This window comes from Numida meleagris, chromosome 18 (genome assembly GCF_002078875.1).
Source record: "Numida meleagris isolate 19003 breed g44 Domestic line chromosome 18, NumMel1.0, whole genome shotgun sequence".
NCBI classification, from domain to species: domain Eukaryota; kingdom Metazoa; phylum Chordata; class Aves; order Galliformes; family Numididae; genus Numida; species Numida meleagris.
The window spans coordinates 9,327,100-9,349,611 of NC_034426.1; the positions used below are offsets into that span (position 1 = coordinate 9,327,100).

The 22,512-nt window shown below is 44.6% G+C and overlaps 1 protein-coding gene and 1 long non-coding RNA gene across 8 annotated transcripts in view; one reads left to right on the forward strand and one right to left on the reverse strand.

Moving 5' to 3' along the window:
- The window catches only part of LOC110407558, a 33,694-nt gene extending 13,416 nt beyond the window's left edge, over window positions 1–20,278 (reverse strand). Inside the window, exons 1-2 of the long non-coding RNA XR_002443930.1 lie at window positions 20,070–20,278; window positions 16,251–16,339 (exon numbers count right to left, since the gene is read on the reverse strand). This is a non-coding gene — a long non-coding RNA (uncharacterized LOC110407558). The remainder of the gene's footprint in view (window positions 1–16,250; window positions 16,340–20,069) is intronic.
- Window positions 20,375–22,512, forward strand: part of KSR1 (kinase suppressor of ras 1) — a 58,708-nt gene continuing 56,570 nt past the window's right edge. For 4 of the 7 annotated variants that reach the window (XM_021415328.1, XM_021415329.1, XM_021415332.1 and 1 more), the window contains exon 1: window positions 20,379–20,721. In XM_021415328.1, coding sequence (XP_021271003.1) covers window positions 20,494–20,721 — 228 coding nt within the window. In that variant the 5' untranslated portion in view covers window positions 20,379–20,493. Of the gene's footprint in view, window positions 20,722–22,512 lie in introns of all 7 variants that reach the window. The other 3 variants (XR_002443928.1, XR_002443927.1, XM_021415334.1) reach the window with 2 other exon arrangements.

Below are 22,512 nucleotides of genomic sequence, written 5' to 3' on the forward strand. Positions count from 1 at the left end.
CTGGCTGCTAGTAACATTAAACCAGAATTTTAAGAATGCCCTATGGCTTAGCAAATATGCTGATTAATTGGCACCCCTTAATTTATAAATTGAGAAACAGAATTAATGGGACCTGTTAGACGACATAATCTACTAGTCAAATGTTAAGATTTGTATAAGATAACGCCCTTGAGTTTTCTTTGGCCTTTTAATTGAAGCCCAATATGGGTCACCTCATTTTTTCCAAGTCAGAATTTTTGTTTCTGTACTTGTGCTCTGGACTCGCTTTCTGGCCAGAGAGACCTGGTGTAGCTGCTGGAGGTCAGTTTCTTTAAATAAAAAAGTAATCCAGATCAGTGGGGGATTACAAGGCACAAAATCTCCTCACAGCTAAGTAGGGTCAGCCTTCCTGGATGGCAAAACTGCCCTGAAGTTTTAGTTCACAGTGAAATACCTGGCCTCTTGCTGCCTGTTGGGTTCTGCTCCCAGCAACGAGCTTGCCACGGTGCTATTTTGCTTTTTACTGACTAGTGGCTTTGGTCCATCTGAGAGGATGTGCTCCACATACCCACAGGATGCCAGCAGCCACAGCTCAGTGCTCACTGCAAACGAGCCCAGGAGTACAGATGTGCACCCTGAGGTGCCGAGCCCTACAGACAGCTTGTCTCATTCTTGGGTGCCAGCTGAGAAGGCAGGAAAACCTTACCCTATAAACCCAGCATTGTTATTTATCTCACCACTGTTTGGATTCAACAGTGTTTCTGGTCACAGGAGCCAACTTTTAGTGTTGTGGCAAAAGATTACATCTCTACCTGAGTTCAAAGACATTGTAAGGGAATTCTCAGTGTGTACACAAAGCCAAGTACAGAGTTGTGGTGAGCCACGTCCATAGAGAGCCTGATCTCCCTCAGAAATTGCCTTGAGACACATACATAACCACTCCTAATTTCAGAGTTTCTGTGTTAGGATGCGTCGTCGTCATAAGGTGCCCTTCCTGTGTCTTGTTTGTTATTCCCTATTTACCTTTACCTCCTATGAAATCATCACTAGCAGCGGGAGCTATTTCAACGGTCTCTTCTAACAGAAGTAGGAATGTTTTGCTCAGACTGAGGCTCAGCAGAGGCACCAACTCAAGGACAGTATTTAAAGCACTTCAGGAAGAATATTTACATCAGGGTGGATAAAGGGCTTGCAGTTTGTCTCCTGGGAAGGAGAAATGTCCTGATGCAGTGCTAGCATAGCTACTACCTCAGCATACAAGCTAGCTTGACTCAATCTCCCATTCCTGCCTATGGGTGCTATCACCTCCTCCATGGAGTATCCTGTGTGCTGGGGGCTGGACCTCCAGCTGGCTGCACTCTCGTGCCATGGCCCCCACTCCTGAGGAAGAAGGGACTGGGGGCTCCGTTCTCAGCATGAGAAGTGTCCATTCTGCTTGTGGAAGGACACATCTGCCAGCTAGAAATAGACTTCAAATGAACTTACTGAGTCGTGAGCGAACTCACAGCTGGCCACCAGCCTGAAATGACTTCAAAGCTCTGAGCTGGACCCAAGGGGTCAGACATCCTCTTCCTCTTCATCCTCATCCTCTTCATCTGAGCTCCCACAACACCTGTGCTCAAGTAGCAGTCACCCTAAAGAGCTTATTTTCCTGGCAGAGATGCTACGACCTACACATCAGGGGCTGCAAGCAAGGCTGTGCCAAAAACATCAAAGCTGACTTCCATTTGCAACTGTACCTTTGAGGAAAGTGAAATATCACTTACACAGGAAATTAGCAATGATTTCAGAATAGCTGTGTTTTAAAATAAGTCATCTTCAACAGCAGGAAACAAAGGGAGAGATCTGAAATCAAAGTTCTCCAACAGAGAATATGTTACAGCATGGGATTCCAGTGATAAGACTCAAACCACTAAAACAGCCACCTGGAAAAACATTTCATCAGGACATGAGAGCAACCAACCCTTCAAGATTGTAACCGCACAGAGAAGATGGTCTGAGGTCACCCCCTGTTACAGCCACACGTCAGCTGTCAGGAGGATCCAATGGGTAGCACCATTCCCTTCTGCACGACTGCTCCAAATTATGTGGAAGATGTATGTTTTAATCATGCCCACAACAGGAAAAACTGTACGGCCTCACAATCAACGCTGAGAAAAAAAGTAGACTTGACAATTACACAGCGAGTCAGTTGAGACCACTGCTAATTTACTTCATCTGTGTCCTGGATCTCTTCCTCCTGATGTTGTTATACAAAAGTATATGTACATCTACTTTATTTATATACTTATATATATAAATACACACAGACACACAAACATATACAGTGTAACTGTGAGGACCACTATCTTATTCTAGGTCTGTCTCTATCTGTATTTGCTGGTGTCTCAAGCAGGGGAGAATCAGTTCCTGACTGAGGCTCCCGTGGGCAAAACCATAAATAAATGCGTGACACAGTGAAGAACATTCACATTCAGAAGTAATAAGTCCACATGAGATGAGAGGCTTGTTTAGGCGCAGTGACTGGATGTGGGGAGAGCACACTGCATTTGCCTGCACTGTATGTATGACCTGTGTGTGAAGCAGCACTTGGACTCGAGGTGCAAGAGGACAGGGAGCAGGAGAGGGCTGGCTTTCGGCTCATTAACGCTGCTGGTATTCCAGTAGCTGCAAGAGGGCTGCTTTTAATCTATTTCCTTTTAAATAAAGCTGGTTCTTCCTGCACATGGCTCAAAGCAGACACAAGGACCTCTTAGCTGTATTTTACAGAATCCACAGGGGAGGGTACAGGAAACCCAGAACAGAAAGGGGAGAAAGACACACATCCACCCTCACCCACTGCGCTACGCACACGCCCCCGTCTCGAAGAAGGCTGCCTCGGACACCACCGCCGCGCCGACTTAAGTACCAAGGCAGCTGCTCCCTGCAGGGTTCTGCTCCCTCCTCTCCCGCTGCCGGCGGCCCGAAGGGAAGGGAGCTGCTCCGGGGCAGGGCGGGCTGCAGGGGGCACCCGAGCGCCAAAAGCCTGGCAGTTAGAGCCGGGGATCGCCCCGCGTCCGGGAGCGAAGCGCTTCGTTTAGGGCCCTCTGGCATCGCTGCCACGGTGCCAGGGAGCTCCAGTACCGGACAGACTACGCCGCTGCGCAAGGGAGATTTACAGACCCAAGGTACTCGGTTCAGCTGATTAAGAGGCTCCGCTCCAGAACAATGGCAATAACACATTGGCCCAACCGATTTCTTACTTAAGTCATTTCCAGGACTAGGAGAAAATGCAGAATTGTGCAGCGCTATCGGGCAGGCCGTTTGTTCAGCACTGTGTCACCCCAAGGTGCGGTGCCTTGCTCCAAGCAGCGCGTGCTGCTCCTCTCCCAGAGCTGATGAAGCCTCAGCAGCTGCAGGCAAGCTCCACCCTGAGCAAGGCAGGAGCCAGCCTGAGGAGATGAGCTGCAGGAGGGCTGTCACCTCTCCAGTACATGACACCTGCGTGCCAGGAGCTCAGACACCCCTCTGCCCCTGTGTTCCACAAAGCAAGAACCAAAAGCTCTCATAAAGTTTGCAGAGGTGTATTAGGGGTTTAGGGACTCACACTCACTGCTTTTCAGAACACGTCCTCAAGTTACAGTGAAAGTAGGACATTGTCCTGACTACACTCCTTACCCATACATCTGAACATATTAGAAAGCAAAATAATCCATCCAGGAAGGACTTTCTCAGGACACATCACAGTCACTTTACCAGCAATGAATCACAGAGGGTACCTTGTTTCCCCTCTTGCTGCCAACTGCTCCCTCCAGTAAGGATTTGAAGCAGGACTTCCTTGTTTTCTAAGAAATTCAATGTGTCTGTGTCTCTCTCTAGCTTCCTGGAGGATGCTCTTCATGCGGCACTCACAGTGTCTCAAAGAACTGTGTCTGTTTTGAGCAGAAAGAGCAACAGTTTGGAGATGATTTGGAGCCTTTTGAAGACTTAAGAGACACTGGATCAAGCCCAGAGGGAATGGGAAATAAGCACTGCTCTTATCTGCAACATCAACACTTTGTGTTCAGCAGCCTGCACAGACAGCTGGCATCTGTTCTACAGCTCTTCTTGCAGGGAAGAAGCATTCATACATTTTTATCCCAGGATCCTTAAATAGCCCTACGCTGCGTGAAACTGTCAAACCCTTCACTGCAAATTCCAGGCAGGAGGGAGTTAAGTTCCCAGCCCTGCATGTCCCAAACTTTTCCATAGTTCAAATCTCCATCTAAGCTCAGCAGACAAAATCCTTGATTCCCAGTGACAGTAAAGGACTGCATTTCCGCTATGAGCTCATCATCTACTCCCTTTATGACACTACCGCACAGTATTTAGCTAAGTAACTCAATAAGCCCTTTTGAGTTTTCTTGCACTTTTAAATCAGTCCATTGTTGCTACAGATAAGCGGCCATTTTGGGTCACTGGAGTGCAAACTTCAGATAAGAAAACTGTCTCCTGGAGGCCCCTGGCAGTCTCCTCTTGCCAGCAGTTTTTTGTTTCTCCATCTCTTAATACACAAGTTCTCTATGAGCTTGTTCTTACTGTGTGGGATGATGACTGCTTCCACAAGTGGTTGTGGAATCCATTCTGCGCTTGGGACTCCCAGAGCCCAAATTTGCATGTCCTGCTTGCATATGTGAGCTGATGTGGGTGTGTGCACGTACATCCCTACTGAGATACCTCAGCCTTTGCCCAGCACTCCTGCACCATGGACTGAAGGCTGGGCAGGCTGTCAAATGCTCTGCTCCCTGAAATCTAGGATGATATTTATTTACGTACCCTAATATGGCATCAGCTGAGTCAGTGAACCTTAGCGGCGTGCTAAGGGCCATTATTTCTGGAGCTGAGACACCCCAGGTAGGACCTTTCTGAATCATATCTCACAGCCCAGCTCAGCCGGAGTTGATATGTATTCAATTTTTTTATCCACTTTGCAAAATAACTTAAAAATACCAAACTAGTATAAAGAGCTGACCTACACGCAACTGTTTCTATGCACATGTGAAGCTTGGGTAGGAATTGTAATGTGCTACACTGCTTTCATCTCATTTTTTGCAGCTTTCAGGAATAGAAAGAAGCTGCTCTGGCCATCCAGCACAAATCTCCAGAACAGCCCATGTCAGAGCCTTCTCCTATAACCTTGTCTACACTCCTGTTCTTGCCATCACGGTCCCAGCTAATAATGAGAAGGGATCGCCCAGAGTCATGTGGGAATGAGCCAGTGCAGGCTTTTTCCTGAGTTTCAGTATCAACAGTTCCTTAACCACTTTACTATTACACAGCACTTCCCCGAGGATGAGGGCCCAGGCTACCAGATGAACCCACTGTAGTCTGCTTTCAGTTCTGCCTGTAACCCACAACAGCAGACCAGCTTTCCTTCCATGCTGCAGCAAGGCTTTGAACAGTACTTATCTCTGAAGTCAGCTTAGAGCCCAGTGTATTAGGATGTCTAAAAAAGATCCTCTAAATATCATTTATCACGATAAATTACTCCTCATTAACTAATCAACCTGTTCAAAAACTGGTGAAAGAAACAGGTAAGTTTTGATCAGCTTCAGTTTGCAAACAGATTATGACGTTATCTGTGACATATGCCCAAAGCTACGTATCATACAGAGCCAAAAAGCAATCCAGAACTGCATTTCTCTCCTAATACCACACTGTGATCTCTGGAGAGCATGCTATGTCTAAAACCAGTCTTTATTACCAGGAGCTCATTGGAAGAATTCTCTTTTTCTCTCTATTGTCTAGTATTAGAGATTCTGCTTCTTTAAAGCACACCGGAGGAGGCAGTGCTAGTACTTGGACTGCACCTGGCTATAAGGCGTCCACCCTAGACTGCAGGGATCTGTTATGCTTACTAAACCTGCCCTGCGTCTCGGTAGGACACACACTGGGTACCCTGACACACCAGGCACACCTCCAGCTATAAACTCTCACAGCATCCCCAATCCAGGTAGCTTAATTGAGCACTGAAGATAATCAATAATAGATTATTTGCCACTGCTGATCTGGTAATTCTCATTATTTGCCGAGGTTCTTTTTTCCCTTTAGATGTAAGTGCACATGGCTCCACACACTGTTATTTTTCAGTCTGTCTTTCTATGCTGCTTGAATTTCCACCCTCCCTCCTAACCACCATACCTGCCATCAAGGGAATACCTAACACATCTGTTACCTTTCCGATTTCTTTGCATGTAATTGGCTCTAAGCATATATTCCTTTGAAGATTCTATCTGTCCAGCAGATGTGCACTGTGATTACTTTGCTGAGTGCTATGCCTGTCCGTTATTTACAAGCTTCTATCATGCCCCAGCAGCTGGAATGACGTACGTAGGATTAAAGAAAGCAACAAAACAAGAACAAAAGCCAGGTTTCCCTGGCAGCACAATTTATGTGCCTTTCTAATGTGTTGCCTTATCTGCCTCACAGAACAGTGACAGCTCCCTGTAGAAGAGGAAAATAAATTATACCTTAATTAAGCACTGTTTTCCTGTTTTTCTTACGTCCCCGGTAAGAGAAGGCTGTGTCATTCTGACTGCATCCCTTTAGAGAAAAATGCACGCATCTTTATTTAAAGCCTTAGAAACCTGGAAATACTCTGTAGGGAAGACAAGTCCCTGACACTGATGCAGCCACACTTCTGATCATAATGTTGCACAGTCATTTTTTCATTGGCTCCAGGTGGGAGGAAAACCCCACGTACCTTTTCCTGATTTCTGTTTTGTACTCATGTCTCTTCTTACTTTCTTTTACTTTTCTAGCCTCAGCTTTCAGGATTATCCAGAGGCTTTTTATCTGAGGTGAGAGCTTGCTATAGGAATAGCAACTGAAGCTCAAGTTCTTTTCTCAGCTCAGCAGCTAATGCATACATTTACTTTTTCTTCCCCCATCTTTAATTCCCAACTACTTCTCCAGGAGGAAAGTTACTCCTTTTGGAGATGTTGCTTTGTGCTGACTGCAAGAGCCTGGATGACCTGATTGAAGGAACAAGCAGAAAAGGGAACAGACATCCAGTTCCAGTCTAATTCTAAATTATTGTGTTGCTCACTACAATTACTTGGACTTTCAGATGTGATGATTCCATGAGGAAAAAAGCAATTTGGATTTTGAGGCTAACTGTATCCTCCAAATGTAGCTTCTCTTATGGGAATGTTTGAGAACTCTTCGGTGTCTGTAAGTAATAACTTCATGCTGAGGCTTGGAACTCTCATCACATTATCTTCCCCAGACACGTAGGGTTTTAATTATCTGTAAAATCTCCACTCTTCTGTGAAATTTGCCCAAAATCAATAAATACATTATTAGGGATTTCACAAGCTGCCTTGACCTACCTAGTATTTTCAGAAGCAGAGGCAGTGTACTACATGGAACAGAAGTTTGTGCATCTGTGTGCCATGCTCTGGTGCACAGTGCACCTCTTACCAGTACATCTCATGCACTTACACAGTGGTTTGGACTGAGAACTGTCTGCATAATGACTAATGTAATTAGAGGCCAATCTTGACTAGTCCCTTTATACATCACTGAGAAAAAGAAAACAATAAGTCTGGACTGCTAAAAGTCAGGTTGAAATGCTTTGACCACATCACAGTAACAACAATTAACAAGTCTAAATGTCCACTCTCATAGCCTAGTCCCAGCTTTCCCTATACTGCTGTACTAAGCAAAGCAGCCTGTTTGTTTTTCTAGCACAAGCTGACCTTCTGTGCAGTCAATATCTAAAACACATTGTCTGAGAAGAGGGAGTTCACAACATTGAATTATGCAATTATATGAGTGCACCCAAGCGTTTAGCAATGCAGACTGCATCCAGTCCTGCTGACTAGTTGTGATTTTCAAATACATAGGAACCAGCATGTCTTGAAATGTGAATTCTTTGCAGATGGCTGTATCTGCTGTAGGCAAAACTCCACTATGATATTCTAAACAGTTCCCATATTGTGCAGCTCTAGGGCATGTGAGAGAGGGAAAGATGTGAGCAGAAAGACATGTGCAGCTCCAGTTCTGTTGTTTTTGAGATGGGCCAAGGCTGATAAGCAGAGCTGGGAATACTTCTGTAGCAACCTTTCTGCCTGTGAAACTTCCAGTTTGAAGGGTATAAGAGGGGTCAGGGTGTAGAAGAAATAGAGAAAATGATTTGCTAAAATTCCTACCTTCACAGCATAGCTGCTATTTTGAAGACATCTAGGAGAGCCAACAAGTGCTGAAACTCTATAGATGTATAGCTTTATAACAGAACTACAGAATGGAAAAGGACCATCTAGGTTCCTTCACAGTTTGAACGCCTACATAAAATTACTAGCAAGTCTAATATCCTGATTATCCTTCATGGAAGTATTTGTATGCTTGTGATTTTGACATTTCAGATTTCCTATTTTAAAAGTGAATTGCTCAGGGCAAATTACATTCAAGGGGGTACTGTCTTTTTGTTTTCATGTTTTGGTAAAATATACCCAATATTATCGAACAGAGCTTTTGAATTTGGAGGAGTTTGGAAATCTCAGAGATGGTACAGAGCTACAGAACTTGCAGGCTGAAACTGAAAAGACATTCATGGATAGATGGAATCTGGAGACATTTTTTTTGGAACAGCTATGTCCACAATCCCATCAAAAAAGAAACAAATTCAGACCTAGTATTTTCAGCTCTGAATTGATTTAGCTCAGTGAATATTTGGAGTAAATCCACTAAACCAAGGGAATTGTTTTTATTGCACCATTGTAATTGGCAAAATCTGATCTATTGAAAGGGATTCTGGGAAGCATGGGCATAGATCAAACCTATCCTTTTCATCCTTGTAATTTTAAATCTTAAGTGCTCTATATAGTTTAAATATAGGTATCAGAGAGAGGAAACACTGTCTTCTCTACTTCATGGGGAAGCTAACAGATTAGATTATTTGCCCAGAGCTATGCTTTCTGAAAGATCTAAGAACTGAACTAGACTGCCCCAGTCTCAGTGTCTCAACCACAGGGTCATCATTCCCTTTGAAATGGTTTCTGAAATCATTATTATACTGACTGGAAGCCAAAGTACTGGAAACACATCCTCCCAGTGAATCATAGGCTACAGTTAGGGGCTCTTCCCTCGCACTGCCTAAAGTTTCACAATATTGCCCTTGCTAGTGTTTTGTGGCATAAGAAACATATTCTGGCTTGAAGAACAGATAGATCTACCAGGATGAATCTTGCCTTTGAAAGTAGTTTCCAACTTTTATTGAACAGGACTTTCCCATGGGAAAGAAGCACAATGTGCTGCTTCATGCCAACATTCCCTTTCCCTAAAACTACAAGTTTATTAATAGGGAAGAGGGGAGCTCACTTGAGCAAAAAATAAACAGAAATTGCATCAAATGGTGGAAACATGAGCACCTGAGCTGTCAGATACCATGCTAATCCATCAGTTCTTTAGTTTGGGTAGCTGACCTATTTGCTTTATCGTACTCTGCTCTGCCAATTTCCCCTCATAGCTAAGTGTTATACTTTTAGCTACTCCAGTTTTGCTGGTAAATTATATAGGATTATATAAATTATAGGATGAGACTGTTGCAAACCTGTTGCATTAATGTAATACAAATGACCAGAAACTGTAAAAGCTGTCAACTCAGAATCTCTTGTGGAGTGTTTGGAAATATATTGGCCATAAACCAAACTGAAATTAAAAGCAAGGAAGGAAGGAGGACTGGCATGCAGATGGCTTTTATAGGGCTGGTGTCACTCTACTGCAGTCAGAAAAAAAATTCCTCTCTGCTTTTTCAGATAACTTTGCAAAGAGGATGTGTTAGTATTATTTCCTGACACTGGGGGGCCGCTATCAGTGCTGTGACACTGGGAGGCTGCTATTAGTGATGAGAGACAGCATTCCAGAGAGAAAAAGGCCGTGTAAACTAGTGGTCATTCCCAAGTACACACAGATCTAACTTTCTGAATGCCTCTTCATGATGATCAAGCTAAGGCTAAGACTGTAACTTCATTGTTTCTTTCCTTCTGATGACTGTGTCAAAGCTACTGTAGGATCTACCATGTGAGAGATGCAGAAAAGCTTTGTTTTCTTAATTTTCTTAATTCTTTTCCATGTTTTTTTTTAATTGTTTTTGTTTCTTACAGATTTACAAACTTTTGCCTTCATAGAGATTTACTTCTCCCCTTACTATGCTCAGAAAATAGAGTAGCACCAATTTCAGGACCTGCAGTTAGAATTCCTGCCTTTTCAGACAAACAGGTCATTTAGCCTCATGGCATCTGCTCTGAACTTGATCACAAGCTAACTAAAATCAAGGGGAGTTTACCCTCTGGTTTAAATTAGACCTACACAGCTACTTACAGACACACGGAAAAGTTCAGTGCAATAAGAAAGAAGTATTAGCTTTTTCAACTCGCTCTTTTGTCTTAATGAAAATAACCCACAGTTTGTGGTGCAGGGGGATCATTCCAATGTCAGAAGCCGGGCTTCTACTGCCCTTCTTCCTGTAATGGAGACTATCCAGAGTGATGAAATCATAGCATCATAGAATCATTAAGGTTGGAAAATCCTTAAGCTCTCGTTTAGCAAAACACTTTACCCTGGGCTGATATGCATTCTGTTTCAAGTTAGCACCTTAAAGTATGCTTAGGCAAAGCCTGTGCAGTAGCAATTAAAATCAAGTACTAACTTGACTTCAGCGTAAGTGCTTCTGTCATATGAACTGCTATGGCACTTAAATATGGACTTAAAATCAACGCTGTGCCTATGCAACATTTTGAAGAAAAATACTTTCCTGCACTGGGATCTCCGCCCCTATTGTGATCCAGTGTTGAGGCCTCCTCAGGAGGTATTCCCCATCAGAAAACAATGGGGACTTTTACCTCGTGAACTGCAGAAGCAGGCAGTAGCTGATTATTTCTCAGTTGGATTAATTCTTCAGTCTTGCAGTGAGAACAAAGGTAAATGAACTTGTGAGCTGCTGGATCAGGAAAAACTAGGCTCAGATATGAGAGAAAGTGGTAGGGGTTTATTTTGATCCTTCCTGTACATTCATTTGCCATGAATGCAGACAGTTTCCTATTTGATGCTGTGAGGTGAGAGCCAGAATCTTCAAAATTTGGCTCAGTTCCTGCTGACATTTACGTTCTGCTCGTCTTGCTTCTGGGGCAAGCCTTTTCCAGAGACATTGTGACTGCATTAGTTGATGACTGTGATGCAGATTGAGGAAGAAGAGTTAGCAGAAAACTGAGAGATGGAATTCAAATGCTGACAAGCACTATACAGGACCTTTCTCTCTCCAGAAGTTATTAGCAAGATTAGAGTTTGCGTTTGTGCAGAACTGGGGCATCTGAGCCCTATCACATTACTGACAGAAATGGGGTAGCGAGATGGGCTGTGCTTTCTAGCACTTTGTGTCTAAAGAGATTTTTTTGCCAGCCATCCCAGGTATCTGCACAAACTGCATCAGCAGGCTACACTCTTCTCTGCTGGGAAGCAGGCAAAAGAACAGCAGCAGTGAGATTGCAGTGGAACTGCAGTGTGCCCACGCCATGCAGAACAAAGCTACAGAATTTGCAGTTGGGGAGTAAAAGCTTGACCACAGCAAAATGAAGTCTGTTCAGACCTGGATTTTTCAGTCACTTTGTTATGTATGTGCCCTGATTCAGCTAGACACAGAAGTGTACCTCCAAGCCTGACTTTATCAGGACAACTTATGTTTAAAGGTTTTCCCCGAGACAGGGCCAATAACAGGAGCTATCACATAACACCGTACCTTTCCGTTTTACAGCCCAGGATTTCAGATTGTCTAGACCTTACTCACTCCACCTTCCTAAAATGTTTCAAGCACTGGAGCAAGACCACAAAGTACTTAAAAGCCATGAGTATAACTGATTAACACTGCTCATGTCTGGTGCAGAAAAACATGTGTGAGGCATCAAGGTTAGTAAAAGAGTCAGCACAAAGACTTTTTGGCATCAAAAAAAGCTAGGGATCAAAATTCAGCTTTCTGTGTGTATGGTTTTAAATTACCTCTATTTGTATGAACTGCTCTGTAATATGAGTCTTTATTGCTATCATGATTAAATGTTTAAGAATATCATACCTGGTAACTACAGAAGCAGAATGGAGAGCATTTAAACATGACTACTGGACTTTAGAAAGAGTTTTACTGTGTATAAGTAGAATGCAGAATATATGTTTCACTATTTTCTGTAGCATCATCAGAAAAATATGTATCTGCATGTACATTGTGCTAGGTGAGTAGTTTGGGTAGGGACTGTTTGCTGGTTGGAAAGTTAAGCATATGCACGTAGCTTTGGGTCTTTACACTAAGCCACATGTTTTCATTTAAAGGAAGTTTTGCATAGTCTTGTGTAGAAAGTTTAGGCTATCTTACTACTTGAACTCATGCTAATGTATGCTGTTGGCTGGTTAATTTGTGGATGCACTAAGTAGCTTAAATACGGGATGACTACTGTAATCCAAAGTCTGAACTGCATGTAGAGTTCTGGCAGGGATTTGGCTAGTATATGCTCTTAAAAGTGACTTTCAAAACAGAAAGAAATATATATAAATGTTTGTTTACTGAGAACAAATGTGTACAGCAACAGTTCAAAGTGATTTTTTAAGGATGTGTTTTTTCACTTCTCCTCACAAATTACCATTTGACCAAACTGTTTAGTATTCATAAGCATTCCACCAGGTGAAGAATCTTAGTACAAACATTCAGTGTCTGCACCCTAATGGGAAAGGAGTATCAGTCCGTGAATATGAACAGCACCTTGCTGGCTTTTCTTCATGCTACCACAGTCAAGACAACAAATAATTTGCAACTCCCAGGGGCTCACAAATTAAGACATAATACTCCTTCACATCAAGCATTTGTCCTACAAATCAACATAGAATAAAGCAAGAAGTTGTTTTCATTCTAGTTAAGATGGCAGTTTATTTATACTGCTTTTATTTTTATCTTAGTCTGACCCATCCCCACTCTCTAGGCTTTTTTTTTAATGCAAAGGTCCAGTGGATGCTTTTTCATGGTTTCTATGTGACCTTCAGTATTTTCCTCTTACACTCAAATCTCAGTCCATTGTCTACCTTGAGACCTGTCCCCACTGTATACAGCATGGTGTGCAGAACCCTTGCTTCCCAGTGACAATCACTGACTTGAATAGAGCCCCGTACACAGTTTGTATTGCAGCGTTGGGTCTCTGGCTACTAGTCTGCTATGCAGAAGGAAAGAAAGGGGCTAAGTTTTTTAGTTAGTTGTTAAAAATAAGGTGCCAGTGTGAGACAGAATTGAAGTGAGAAAGAATAAGAATGCAGTTGCTTAGGCACAACACTTTCTATAGATCTCTTTTCCTTTTCCCTTCAAAATTCCATTTGGTCTTTAACATACATTACAGCTATTATACTGTTATATATAATTCTAATTAAGAATATGCAAGTAATGTCATAAAAGCTGTTACAGTGGAAACTAGGACTCTCCCTGTAAATATGCTTCTCTACTAAACAACTTAGTGTTACAATAATCCTTGTGAACAAAGAAAAAATGCCAGACCCTAATCAGCAGGCAGCAGGGGTAGGTCATGAACGCATTTATCTTTCTTCTCAAAAACCTCCCCTGGATAAAGGAAATGCCCTAATACTCAAGGCATCTTGGACACCAGATGGCTGATTATTAGACATTTTATGAAGAGGAAGGAAGTAAAGAGAAACAGCTTGAATTTTCATGGTACTGCAGGGACAGTGAAAAGGAAGGCGGAATGAGAACTTCATCCAAAACTCACTGACAGGGGAGACACTGATTTCAAAGGGCTTTGAATAGGAAGGAACAAAAGATCTGTGTTTGCTTTTTTTTCTGCAGATTAATTCTCAATTCATCAAAAGCTAGAATGATTGATTTGTGAATATAAGTTTCTTCCTCTTATTATCATTGTAGCGATGATAAGTGACTGATAGTTGAGCCAGCTTTCTGCAGAAGAAAGTTCTGAGTTTTTAAATATTCACAACAATGTTATAAGCTTTCTTTAGACTGCCTGCAGGTTTTTCATGGACCTGGCCTCCAAGAGCCTGACTCGCTGAGCAGGAGCACATGGTGAGGCCAGGAGGTAGTGCTTGCAGAATTCTACCTCCTATGAAAGAATTCAATAGGCAGTGCCAATTGGATGCATTTAGACTCATTCTCTATTAATATAAGTTGACCCAGTCTGTTTTACACTGGTCGAACTAACTGATGCTACACTACAGGTTACAGCAAGTAAAACATACTGTAATCATAGATATTTCCCAGAATATTTATATATGTATATATATAATTTACGCTAGAAGAGTTATTTCCTCCTATCTGGACTTTCAGAAAACTGTGAAAGCCAGCTCCTTCCGCATCTATCTACTACGCGGTTCTAGCAGCTCTTCTAAAGCAGAGATGTTCATCCATTCAGGCTCTTCCCAGAGATTTCTACCTAAGAGCTACAAGACACATGCACAAGAATGCTTAGGGCAAAGAAACTTCATGGGTATTTTACAAGTGGAAGATGGCAGTAGTTCCTCCAAGGTCACACCACACGCAATGGAAGGACACAGCTGCCTCAGATGTGCAGATGAATCTTGAGAAGAACGCGGATGTGGGAGCCAGTGGTCTCTGTGGTCCTGCTCCTCCCATGGAAAGGGATGTGGATTATCCAGCCAGCCCTGCTGATCATAGTACAGCCTTCTTGTTAGGTATGTGATGAGAGACATAATGAATTGTTTGAGCAATGTATGTGGTCACCCCACTTCTAGGGCATTGCACATGCAGATGTGGAAGCAGGGTTGCAGAACCAGAAGTGAGGCCTCCCACAGAACAGTGCAAGAAATGATGGTAAAATCTCTCCACAAAGAACAAGCTGCATCAGGAAGGAACTGTGTTTTTTTGTTTTTGTTTTCTTCCTTTTGCCATTAAAACTGGCACAGAGTTTTGCTGGCAGAAGTATGGCATACAGAGGTGTGAGGAGTTTTTTTCCATTATGCTAATCAACATAACTACACTGCCAAAACACTGAAATGCAGTACAGGTCTTACTTAGGGTGTGCACAAGCAGAACCTGGACTCACTCACTTCTATAGCTGTGTGATATCAAACAAATCCAAAAGTACAGAGTGTAACGTGAATAGATGATTAATCTGTCAAACTTCTTTTGCTTTATTTAAAACAAGAAGAATACAGGGCTTGCAGGAATGAAGTCATGTGGGTTAACAGCTCTGAAAAATATCATGGGCTTTGGAACTTCTTCACAAAGGTGTAAGAGGGGCTGTTGTGATGCAGCTCAGTAACACGCTAATGGCAGAGGTTGTCACAAAAACAATTAAAACCTTTAGCTGTGGTTGTGACTCAGGGCTGTAATCTCCTTATGCAACACACTTGACAAAACCTTCTTGTAGAAAATGAGCCTGTTTTTTGCACCACAGTATATTCCTCCTCCCTTGCCACATTATGGGTTGTTGGGCTTTCTTTCTTATTTTTATTTTTACTCTCATAACATTTAACCAAATAAGCTTGTTATTCCACCACAGATAAAATAAACATAGGAAAGCTCTCCTTACAGGAATGGCTATGCCTGTTGTAGGGGAAGAGCAGCAGCTTACCTGCTCCAGGGTTTTGCGAGGTAAAGCTGCTTAATCATTTTTGATTATCCATGTGTTGTTTTGCTAACCAAATATTTGTCTTTTTGCCTCACACACACATATAAGGCCAATATACAAATTGCACAAGGGGGTTATGGCAGCATGAGTCAATCTTTGCTGTGTTTATCCATGGAGAGACATAAGCCTCTGTCTCTAGAGGCGGGTGTTTCCTCTCCTTGTTAGACCTACGAATATCCTTCACCAACAAAGTTTGTCACTTTTCACTGCACGCAAGTGTACTGCTGTAACAAACCCTGCAGACTGGCAAGCCTCCAAATGGAGTGGGGGCTAAGTCCTCTGCGCTATCATTAGTTAGTATTTACATTATGGCAGAGCCTAGAGGCTTCTAGCTGTGATTCAGGCGTTGATGTGCAAGGAGACAGTAAAAGACACTTCCTGCCCCAAGCAGTTTATAGTCTAAACAGAAAAGCCTGGTGATAAATAGCAGAGAAAAGGTAGTATTTTTGCAACATGGAAAAGCCTGCAAAACACATGAGATGTTTCTAAAAATAAATATTAAGTCTTTGTTTTATAGAATACTAAAATTTGTGATTTCAAGCTTTCTCAGTCCTTAAGCTAGACAGTTTTTACTTATTGTAACAGCTACAGTTCTTGGTTACTCACATGACTCCAGGAGGCACAGTCTTTTCAGATGAACACATCGTCTTGATGATCTTACTTCCACTCCTCTGTCAAAGTTCCCTGCTGCTGACCTGTCCAGAGAAAACAATGACTGCAGCTACACAGCTAGATTCTCATGTCTTCCATTTGTAGAGCAAGAATTGTTTCTCTTATCTTGCCCAAGTACAAAAGTTTTCTCCCACCAATGCATTTGATTTTTAAGAATAGCAGTAATGTTTAATTTTCACATCCCTTCCTCCATTACTTTCAGTGTACATTTCAGTTTCCCGTATCTATCCTTGGTCTCATTGGTAAATACTGCTGTCAAACCTGTGGATTCACTGTTCCATCCCTTATTTTGACTTTGCCATTTTAATTGGCAGAAGACCGCTATAAATTCCTGGGTTCTCTGATGACAGGTGATATAAAAGAAGGAAAAAAAAGATGTAGACAGAAAGAAGTGAGTGTTTTGCTTGCTCCAGCCTGGCCTTTAGTTGTAAATTATTGCACTATGCTTACCAAACAGGCAGCTGAGAAGAAAAAAATCTGTGGGAGAAGTGAACTTACACTAAGAATTTTCTTGAAGGTGCCAGGCCAAATCTCAAACTCTCATATGCGTTGGCTTGGTTCAGCTGTAGGCATTGGAGATGTTTAAACTGAGAAAAACGGTTAGAATTTATCCCATGAACCTTACCTCACCATCTTCACTTTTTCTGTATATTCCAAAAAGACTATCTAACAGCATGTCTAAAAATAGGACTGAAGTTGCTTAATTTCATAGCAGACAAGCATGCCAGAACTACTGTGTATTATTGTGCTGTGCTGCAAAGAGAAAGGAATACTCATACTGTCTGTGTAGGAGGAAGCCTCTGAGGAGAAAATCATCGACAATAAAGGCCTCTTTTATTTGAATCACCTAACATTTCAGCTCTTCAAATCCTAACACTGCATTTTCTTAAAACAGGTTTCTATTATCTGTGTTAAACACATCAAATTGAGTAATTCAGTCTCATCACCTAAATTCAGTGTTGTGATAGCAGAATGTAATTGGGACAAACTACCTGAAGAGGTAATAGAAGCCTTGATAAAAGCAGCATGTGAAATACATCAGTGCTTTTCTAAAAAGCAATTCTCTGCTTTTCCCCAGTGAGCTTACATAGCTGAGCTGAAGACCCTTAGGAAGGCCTATAGGGCAGGACTTGCTAGCAACATTTGGACTTTATTGTGGTAGCTAGTAAGGGAAAATCTTTGTCCCACAGAACTTACTCTGTGTTGGCAAGAGATAAGGGAGGTGGAGAGGAAGACAAATCCTTTCAGTTCGCAGGTCATTGGCTGAACCAAGCTTTTAGCAGTTCTCTCTGATCCAGTTCAGGCATTCCACACTCTCCTGTTTTCAAAGCTATTGTTTTTTTGCTATGCAATAAAGGGCACTGTACGCTTCCCACTGCCTTTATTGTCCCAACTGTGAGCTGTATTCTCCCATGCATACTTTCCTTATTATCTTCCTAGAAACACAGTGTGTTTAAAGAATTAAAGGCCTTAAAACATACGTGTTTGAGAGAGGAATGGAATGTGTGTCTCATCACAAGAACAGTATAAAGTGGTGCTCTGTCATAGTTGGTTTTCTGGGGCTGGAATAAGGGATACACTTTTTGTGAAATCCTGCTGGCCACGACCATGAAATCTCAAACATTACACTACCTCCTCACCTCTGTGTTCACAAACATCTGCTCCTGGTATCTCAGGTTTCTCAGTATCACATCTGCTCAGCGCTCACCCTGTATAATGCAGGCTGCAGCTTGGCAGGACACCCCAGCTTGTGGTCCTCTGCTAAGGCAGCTCTGGGGTTCACCTCAGCATAAGGCAATGGTTCCCCTGGATGAGCGTGAGCATCTCTGTGTCTCTTCTTCCTGCCTTGCCATGGGATTCAAAGCAGCTAGCCAGGAAGAAAGCAGCTCACTTGTGTGTAACCTTCCACAGAAGAGTACTCACAGATTCCCCATTTCTGCAAATGTGACAGCCTCATGAACACGCAAGCCACTAAAGCAGTGCTGAGCAGGGACAGGAATTCATAGCGAGCAGTGTTAAGTCAGCACATTTTTCCATGCAGGCCTGGAGGGCAGTCTTGTACACTGGGACTGGAATGCTGCCCACTTACGGTAGCCAGTTAAGGAGCCCAGCACTCACAACACAGTACATAAACGTTCAGAGAGAATGCCAAATATCTTGTCATGCACAGCTCATAATTTTCCCGGTTTGCTTTCTTATGCAATTAACCTGGTTTGTTGTCTGTTAGCAGATGGATGTTCTCAGGCAGGTATACAAAGAATGTTTATGATAATAATACCCCTGCTAATAACATTGCTAAGATCTTGTAATTCAAGATTTCTGTCTGTCACACTTCTACAAACTACAATTTCCAGAGCTAAACTTTCAGTGCTCATAAGAGGAGGGGTGTAAAGACTCTTTCATTAGGTTGGAATGATGGAGGTAATAAAGTAAGTGACTCTTCCAAAACCACAGGACATATCACATGGCAAACTAATTAAACCCTAATCCAGCAAAGCCCTTTGTGTGTATGAAACTTGCAGCATGTGAAGAATAATGAAATCAAATACTCGGCCTGACCCACCTTCTTAAGAAAATTACCACACAGTGTACGTCACACTACTTGATGCAAACACAGCCAAAGTAACGCATATACCAGTATTCATCTAAACATGAGAAAAACAGCTGTGTCAACTGATTTGCCCTGCTCCACTACCTCATGTCCTATATTCATAGATCTTCTCCCCTTTTTTTCATTTTGTGTGAAACTCTCTTCTGGATTGCCACACGTGGCTCAGATATCATTCTGGCTTTTTAAACCTGTTTTCAATCTCATCCATTGAAGGAGGCTATCTCCTGTCAGCAGAGCGCAACTACATTGTCCTTCTGCATCCGTCACGTCAGATGAACAGTCCTCATTGTGCCAGCAGCTGGGCGGAGTCATCTCTGCGGGGACATCTCCCGCTGTACCACAAGGCACACAGCTCTGTGCGAGCCCAACAAATAGCACTTGCGGCCAAAGGCACCTGTTGTGCAGCTACCTGTACCTGTGCCGCTTTTCTAGAATTTCCACTGTGAAAGATGAATCCACGGTGGTTTCACAGGGCCATAATGAAGTTTTCTCCTATTCATGATATGAATAAACTGATATCGCACTTAAGTGTTTATATTCACTAAAAGTTGTTTTTAATAACGCCCACCTCATAAGCTAGGCCTGCACTAATTCTTTACTATGCAAACACTTATGTCAAAGAACACACATATCCAACCAATTTATAGAACATCTGGGAAAGCCTATTTTAGGAAAACACTCCATGGCCTTGGCAAGTGACTCGCTTATGGCCAGCACGTGGTTTGTATCCATGTAACGGCACGGAACTGTGACAGCATCAGTGAACTCTGCAGCTCCTCAACCCACAGCACAGAGCCCCAGTGCTTCCAACTGTGCCATGGCCATGGCTGACCCACCTGGAATCACCCAAGGGGCTTTTGTGGAGTGGTGCTGAAAACATACAACACTGTTTGGATGCCATTTTTAACCTCTGTTTTGGTTCTTGTGGCATTTGGCATCTGCACACGGAAGGACTTGGCTGGACCCCTGATCCACAGCGGGACAACACAACCACCAGCCCCGGCCCACACGTCCCGCAGGACTGCGGGGCCCTCACAGCTCCCGGTGGGCGGACTGAGCCCGGCCCGGTTTCACCCCTCTCCCTGTCTCCCAGTGTGCCAGCGGCTGGGCTCATTTGGGGTGAGGTGCAAGTCCTGACATACCTGCGGGGGCCTGAGGGGCTCTAAGGTGAGCTGAAGGCAGCGAGAGGCTGAGGCGGGAATTGCTGAGGCAGACACAGGGACGCTGAAATGGGCACGGGGACGCTGAGGTGGGCGCTGAGGCGGGAACTGCTGAGGCGGGGAGCGCTGAGGCGCTGAGGCGGGAACTGCTGAGGTGCTGAGGGGCAGCGACCGCCCGCGCCCCCTCGCGGAGTCACCGCCGCCTGCGCCGGGCGACCGCACCCGCGGTGCCGGCTCGTCGTGCTGCATGCTAATACGCGGTAATTGCCCGGAGAGGAGAGGCGGCGCGGGGCGGAGCGAGCCACCGCCTGCCGTCCGTCCCTCCCTCCCTCCTTCCCTGCCCGCCGCTCCCCCCGCTGTCGCCGCCGCCGCCGCCTCTCCTTCCCGGCCTCCCTGATGCCGAGGAATGGATAGAGCGGCTGCCCTGCGAGCCGCCGGCATGCTTGAGAGGAAGGAGCGGGGCGGCGAGGCGGCGGGGCCGGCCGTGCGGGGATTGCCGGCCGTGCGGAGCACGCTGCAGCAATGCGGGCTGCTCCAGGACCTCATCGACATCTCGCTGTCCAACCTGCGCGGGCTCCGCACCAAGTGCGCCGCGTCCAACGACCTCACCCAGCAGGAGATCCGCACCCTGGAGGTACGGGGCTGGGGAGCGCCGCCGCCGCCGGGATGCCCCGGTCCTGGGGTTGGGGCCGGGCCTTGCCCACAACGCCGGGGGCCGCGCTCCCTCACCGGTGCCCGGGCCGTGGGGGGTGGGGGGGACGGACCCCTTCCTCTCTGCCCGGGCGCAGAGGGATGCGGGGGGGGACGCGGAAGGGAAGCAGGAAGGGGTTCGGCTCCCTCTCCACGCAGGCTGCGGGTCCTCGCCGTCCTGCCACGGTCCCCTCGGGGCGCTGGTACCGCGGCATCCCGCCGGCAGAGCGCGGTGCCGGTGCCCTTGGCGAGGGAAGGCGCGCCGGGGCCGGACAGGTGCGGGAGCCCCGGGCAGGCCGCGATGTGCCCCTGCCCCCCCGCGCTGCCGCTGCCGGGCTGCCGGCCTGCGGCGGGACTCGGCGCCCTGGGGCGGCAGGTGCGGGGCGAGGCGGGGACCCGAGGTGCTTTCGGACCGCCTGGCGGGAGCTGGGTCGCTGCATCCCTTGTCCCAGGATGCTGGATGCACAGATATTTCCCTCGGATCTCTGGTGTTTGCTTCTGCTGGCTCCTGCTCTGTCCTTCCAGGCCTGTCTCTCTATCCCTGGCTCAGTTTCACTGATCTAATCCGATCCTCCTTTCCACTCTGTTGGTGTGGCTGATGGCAGCATTGCGGTCCAGGTTGGAGAGATGCTCTGCTGTTCAGAGAGGTTATACAAAACCCTTTATGCACAGAACATGTGCTTTTGTGATGCTTGCAAACACGGTCTGACTCTGTATGCGTAACTGTTTAGAAAGGGAATTCAGAGTTGTTTTTGTTCTCTTTGTTTCACCTTAAATACTGAATAATGCTTCCCTTTACCTTGTGTGCAGGTAATGCTGCTCTGAGCAGAGTACACAGTTTCCACCTAGCCCCTGCTTGGTCAGAAGTGGAGGCCAACGCTTCTTTTCTCTAGTCCAATACTGGAGGCTGCAGAGCTGGAGCATCAGGCTCAAAGAAGGAAAATCCTTGTAATAGTGAACATGCAGCAAACATACATGCTAGAAAATCTCTCACTTAAATGAAGCTAGGAAAAACAATAGATGGTAGCTGTCAGCATAGCCTCTTAGAAGTCTATCATTCTTCTGTCTTCCTCTGTCTTTTTTTTTCTCAGAAAAAAAAGAAAAAAGTTGGTAGTGCTTTTTCTTCCTGCCACCTCCAAATAGCCTTCAAAACGCTATTCTTTGTAACACAGTACTTGTGTAGGCTTTTGGCAACCCAACTGTCTTTTCAATGTTCAAACAATGTAAATCACCATCAGTTTGGAAAACGATCATCAGTATTTTGCTGGTGGACCCATTCTAAAAGGAAACCTTTAATCACAGAGCTTAAAGGCCTGCTATCATCTTCAGGTTGTTCTGAAAGCAACAAAAATTGTTGCTAGTGATAGTAATTGAGCGTGTCTGCGTTCCTTAAGCAATTATCTGCTTAAAACAACGGGTGCCACATTCCCTAGCGATCATAAAATTTGTCCCTCATCAGAGAAATCTCTAATGTACTCCCCGGTACATGATTTCTCTGGGAATTCAACCAAGTACTGGATCCCTGCCAGCCCATGAAGCTACGGCAATGGGTATGGACTCTGCCCTTTGCTCTCTTCAGTTGCCTGTGTCTGAAGACATGATGTCGAGCAGGGACTGAATCTCGCACTCAGTGACTGTGCAGTCTGAAGTGGGTTTGGCTGCCACCGCTGAGCACAAAACTGGACTGTAGGAGTTGAGGGTCTGTGTTTGTTTTTGTAAGTTGTGACTTCTTGTG